General features: G+C 36.5%; 1 protein-coding gene across 1 annotated transcript; it reads left to right on the top strand.

The window, feature by feature from the left end:
* The first annotated feature begins 926 nt into the window (after positions 1–926).
* On the top strand, positions 927–4,265 carry LOC133755267 (lamina-associated polypeptide 2, isoforms beta/gamma-like). The gene has a single exon (XM_062185444.1). The coding sequence runs from the start codon at positions 1,003–1,005 to the stop codon at positions 2,365–2,367; it is 1,365 nt and encodes a 454-aa protein (XP_062041428.1). The 5' UTR covers positions 927–1,002; the 3' UTR covers positions 2,368–4,265.
* The last annotated feature ends 1,838 nt before the right edge of the window (positions 4,266–6,103 follow it).

Raw genomic sequence — 6,103 nt, 5'->3', positions numbered from 1 at the left:
ATGCTATTACAGAAAAATGTTAGCCATCTCCTTTATAAGATCTAAAATCAAATTTTGAATCTTGGAGATTCCTTCATAATAGAAATAGTTTCCTACCTCAAAGAGAATATAGAAATGAGAGAACAAGTTGGGCTTAGAATAGAGAAATGAGGGAGCAAGTCCCACATCACTTACTGACAGTAGCAATATCACATGAAAACTTAGCAAACATTTTCAACCATTAGACAACAACTTAAGAAAACATTTACCAGAAGGTCCAATGCCTTCCATAAATATTAAAAATACATATTTGGAAACATCTCTTAAATATCTAACATGATGTAGCTTGTTTAACCAGTAAATTTAAGCACAAGCATATAAAATGTTTTTAGTTTCTTTCTACCAACACGTTTAAAATGTAATACAGAGATTTAGGTCACACGAATTAAAATATGTTTTTGAATAATTTTAGCTGTTTAAATTTATGGACAATCTTTTGTCTATAAGCCAATTAAAATTCTTAATAAATTTTCCCATGTAGACATACAATATGTATACACATATAACATAATAGACCAATATAGCAGTTTTAATAGCTTTTTTTAAAAAAAAAAATCTAACTCCTGTTTGTAAATTATCAATTGATTTGAATTACTTTTGTTTTTAATAACCTCAGTTAACCATATTTTCTCTCAGTTGGTACCTTTAATACATTATTGGCTTCATCTGTTTACAGAGCCATCCCAAAGTGCTCAATACAATAGATGTGGCTGGAAAAAGTCCATTGGAACCTATAGGAGGACAGCTAAACACAGAACCAATGCTTTAGTTTTATGAGCAGCAAATCTGAGATACAAAACTGTGGATGACAAGACTTTAAGTTGCCACATTTAAAATTATAAACTTATTGGGGAGCCGTGAGGCTCGGAGGCGGCGGCGGCGGCGGCCCCCAGCCGAGAGCGAGCGCGCCGGCGTGAGCGGCGCCCGGGAAGGCGGCGGGGAGGGCGATTCGCAGATCCCGACATGCCGGAGTTCTTAGAAGACCCCTCGGTCCTCACGAAAGACAAGTTGAAGAGTGAGTTGGTCGCCAACAATGTGACGCTCCCGGCCGGAGAGCAGCGCAAGGACGTCTACGTGCAGCTCTACCTGCAGCACCTCACGGCGCGCAACCGGCCGCCGCTCGCCGCCGGCTCCAACAGCAAGGGGCCCCCGGACTTCTCCAGCGAGGAGGAGCGCGAGCCCACCCCGGTCCTCGGCTCCGTGGCCGCCGCGGGCCGGAGCCGCGCCTCTGTCGGCAGGAAAGCTACAAAGAAAACTGATAAACCCAGACTAGATGATAAAGATGATCTAGATGTAACAGAGCTCACTAATGAAGATCTTCTCGAGCAGCTTGTGAAATATGGAGTAAATCCTGGCCCTATTGTGGGAACAACCAGGAAGCTATATGAGAAAAAGCTATTGAAACTGAGAGAACAAGGAACAGAATCAAGGTCTTCTACTCCTCTACCAACAATTTCTTCTTCAGCAGAAAATACAAGGCAGAATGGAAGTAATGACTCTGACAGATACAGTGACAATGAAGAAGACTCTAAAATAGAGCTCAAGCTTGAGAAGAGAGAACCGCTAAAGGGCAGAGCAAAGACACCAGTAACTCTCAAGCAAAGAAGAATTGAGCACAATCAGAGCTATTCTCAAGCTGGAGTAACTGAGACTGAATGGACAAGTGGATCTTCAAAAGGCGGACCTCTGCAGGCATTAACTAGGGAATCTACAAGAGGGTCAAGAAGAACTCCAAGGAAAAGGGTGGAAACTTCAGAACATTTTCATATAGATGGTGCAGTAATTTCACAGAGTACTCCCATAGCCGAAACTATAATGGCTTCAAGCAACGACACCTTAGTTGTCAATAGGGTGACTGGAAATTTCAAGCATGCAACTCCTATTCTGCCAATCACTGAATTCTCAGACATACCCAGAAGAACACCAAAGAAACCATTGACGAGAGCTGAAGTGGGAGAAAAAACAGAGGACAGAAGAGTAGAAAGGGATATTCTTAAGGAAATGTTTCCATATGAAGCATCTACACCAACAGGAATTAGTGCCAGTTGCCGCAGACCAATCAAAGGGGCTGCAGGACGGCCATTAGAACTCAGCGATTTCAGGATGGAGGAGTCTTTTTCATCTAAATATGTTCCTAAGTATGTTCCCTTGGCAGATGTCAAATCAGAAAAGACGAAAAAAAAGGGACGCTCCATTCCTATGTGGATAAAAATTTTGCTGTTTGTTATTGTGGCAGTTTTTTTGTTTTTGGTCTATCAAGCTATGGAAACCAACCAAGGAAATCCCTTCTCCAGCTTTCTTCTAGATGACTCTAGAAAACTCAAGTGAAATCTTTGGCACATTCAACTTGGTCTCCTATTTTTAATAACTGTATAAAAAATGTATATGCTTGTTGACTCAAGAACTAAAAATAATGTGATTTCACCTCAATAAACATAGTATTCCATTGAAAACAAACAAGATACATAGATGGACTTCATTTAAATGTTTTGGACCTTGGACTAGTAGGAGATCACTTTGTGCCATATGAATAATCTTTTTTAGCTCTGGAACTTTTTTGTAGGCTTTATTTTTTTAATGTGGGCATCTTATTTCATTTTTGGGGAAAATGTATATTGTTTTTGTGTATTTGGGAAACACGAAGGGCGTAAAACATGGCAGTATAATGTGAAGTTACACATTTAAATACTTTGAATTATTACAGAAAAGATTTTAAGAATTCTCTGCTTATTAAAAATTTACACACATACACATAATGAAATTCGGTAAGAGGAAAAGTAACAGTTGTACTTTTTTAACTGCTACAAAGTTTGATGGTGTTATGAGGAAGAAGTACAGCAATAATCTCTTCTGTAACTTTTATTAATAGCAATGTTGCCCTATCGTACTCTTTTTAGAAGGTTTTTAGTATCATGAAAGTCCTACTTCAGTAAGACCTATTTAAGTACAGTTGATTTTTAGCAGGGAGCTGTTAGTGCAGCCTATACATGTTTTAGAGAACTGTTAGCTGGCTGTACCTGTTTTAAAAAGCTGATAGCTAGCTATAAGGCTATGATTGGAAATTTGTACTTTTTATTTACAGCAGAACATTTATTCTGTCAATTCAATTTGCTACCAAAATATTTTTTTAGATAAATAAGTGTGTGTGTGTCTGTCTGTTTAGAAGTTAGAAACTTTAAACACCAGTCTTCGATTCCATTTGGATTCATTTATTGCATTGTCTTCTCTTACCAAAAATAAATTTTGTCATTTTTTTTTGCCCTGTATTTCCCAATGTAATTTTGATTAAAAAGTGCAAAAGTTATAGAAAAAAAATAAGCATCAGTTAGTACCTGAAATTGTAAACTCTGAATATGAGGTGGGCATTATGATTTTGTGTACTCTTAAAATGGTTAACTTTTTTCTTTCTGGTTGGTTTTTTTTGGTTTTTTGTTTGTTTGTTTTTTAGCTGAAACTTACCTCATGTATAACTTGGTTAAGTAAAGTAGTAGGTAATTGAAATTTCAATAGAATCAAGTAAAACAAAATTAGAACCTTCATTTGAGTTTCAGCTTTACATGAAACCATGAAGCACACTAAAAATGTAAGTTATTTTAAAATATCACCTGAATTTTAAAAAGAAGCTGAAGGTGTATTCACACCAGCCCACAATGTTTATTTGTATTAGCCCTATTCTGATACTTAGTTTTTAGATATTTTGTAGGCATTTTCATTAATACCCAGGAATTGAGAACAGAAACACTTGCAGGTCATCTGGTCCTGCAGGGCATATGGGAAACTTACTCCTAGATCAGAAATGCTTCCCTCTCTGAGTAAAAGTGCTTCTTTGAGATGAGCCACAGAGGGGGGCACATTTTACTCTGTTTCTCTGCTGTAAGGTAGTATCAGTCTATACTTTGTTTTTTGTTTTCAGCATTTTGTTTATAATTAGAAATTGTGAGAAGCTCCACTTAATGTTTAAAATTGTGGGGAGATATGTCTGACTTAACACGTATGTAAGATCAATTCTCTAATAGGAAAACTGTGGTCCAAAATAGCAAAAGTAGGACCAGCTAAAACATGTAGTCATTTTTTTAAACATGTACTTGGTCTTTTGTGTGTGTCTGTCTGATTCCACTAGAGTAAATGTGTCCTTGATGTAAATGCAAAGCATTTCCTCCTGATCAAATTGTAGATGTAGACTTTACCATATAATTCAATAATAAAAGAGTAATTAACCTCTGGTTTTGTTGCAATAAAAAAAATTATAAACTTATTAACCAACTAGGGGCACTTGCTTACTTCACAGTATTTTTGAAAGCACCTGTAGGATTTTACAAAGCATTTAACCCTTTAGGCCTCTGGGGCTTTCTCGCTAAGATAACTATCGTGTCTAGTAACCCAAGATCGTTAGGTTTTTTAATTCTCAGACATTTGTATTAGTGCCATTTTATGTTATAGAAACTTAAAAGTTTGGTACCACATCACACCTTGACAGTACTTCTAATATAATCCAAATAGCCTGATTAGTTTGTGTCTCTACAAGATGAGAGACATAGGTCCTTCGATTTTTTCAATTGGGCCCGAACTGGAAAAACAAAAGTCCAAAATTTACTGGAAATTTCAGAGTCCAAATTCTTTGAAACTTTGATTTTTGATTTTTTGAATGCCTGTCAAGAATGTCAAGAAGGCTCAAAATCCAAAATATCTGGTTGAAGTGAAGGACTTGTACTTGTGAAAATTTACCAGAGCCTAACCTGCTGAAAAACAAGGAAGTTTCAAGAAAGGTCAGTTAGGAAGTTTCAAGAAAGGTTAGTTTCTGGGAAACTGCAACTTAGCAGATAACAGGGAATACCAGTTTGGAAACCCCCCTTGTGCAATGGTTAAGATAAGTAAAACTGATGTGTACTAAGATAAGTAAAACTGCTGTGTGCTAAGATAAACAAAAACCCCCTTCCCCTTTGTATTCACTTGCTTAAGATAATTTTGTGGTTTTTGCCTTTACATACTGCCTGTAACCCTTGTCTGGCACCTCACTCTCTCAGGAGGGAGGGGTCCATTTTGCGCAAAACGTAAATAAACCGCCTCTTGTGCTTGCATCCCCGGTGTCCGGAGTCTGAATTTCTGGGTCCCCAGGGTGCTACCCAGGATCTCGCCAGCTTTGGGTCCTTCAGAAGTAAGATTCTTTAACATATAGACCAAATTTGATCATTGTTACAAGGTAATTATTTAAATGTTTGAAAATAAGCACATATTAAATAACCCATAGCTCTTAGTAAAAAGTCAGCTGTTTTCAAACAATTAGAATTTAACAGATATCAAGAGAATATAATAGATTACTTTAACTCATTGCTTTAACAGAGAATCAGATTTTAATTTTATATTAAAGAGGAATAGATTAGTATACTTGTGATGTTTTTCATCTGTCAATGTCCTTGATTTAATTTTGAAATAACCCATTAAAAATTTTCAGAGTAAGATTAAGGTAACACATCAAATTTCAGCCTGAGTTACTTTAAACAGTGTTGAACTATTTTTATAGACAGTTTATAAACTAACCCAAATAGTTTTTATAGGACATGTTGAGTATACAAAAGTTTACATTTAGACACATTTATTTCATTCGCCTTTACCCAATTTAAATTAGCAGTTACACCTAAATGACTTAAGATGCTGATATCTCATATATCTGAATTTAATTAAAATTAAAATTGCATTCATCTAGAACAAGTACTAACTACCAATTGCTGTTTCATTGAGTACTGATTACCTGGAAACCTGTTAAAATAAATTGCAAAATAAGTTCAGCAAGTTACAAAGCAATATTTTTTAAAAGCAGTGATCTTCCTAGATTCAAAGAAAAATTAGTTACAGTGGGCCAGGTCCATGCAGGAAATCTGATTTTCCTGTCTGGCTTGTTAATGATAAAACAAAAAGAGCCATCAGAAGGGTGGGATACCTAATTTGTTTCTCAATAAGCAGGCAGCCCAAAAGGAAGGAACTTCCATTCCCTCGCTATTCTTATGGTAAGACTGGGACAAGAGAGTGACAAAAGACCAGTTGGAAACCATGGAGATAGCCATTC

This window comes from Lepus europaeus, unplaced genomic scaffold (assembly GCF_033115175.1).
Source record: "Lepus europaeus isolate LE1 unplaced genomic scaffold, mLepTim1.pri SCAFFOLD_3_1, whole genome shotgun sequence".
NCBI classification, from domain to species: Eukaryota; Metazoa; Chordata; class Mammalia; order Lagomorpha; family Leporidae; genus Lepus; species Lepus europaeus.
Note: the sequence above shows the minus strand (reverse complement) of the source record. Positions and strands in the feature narration are given on the sequence as shown.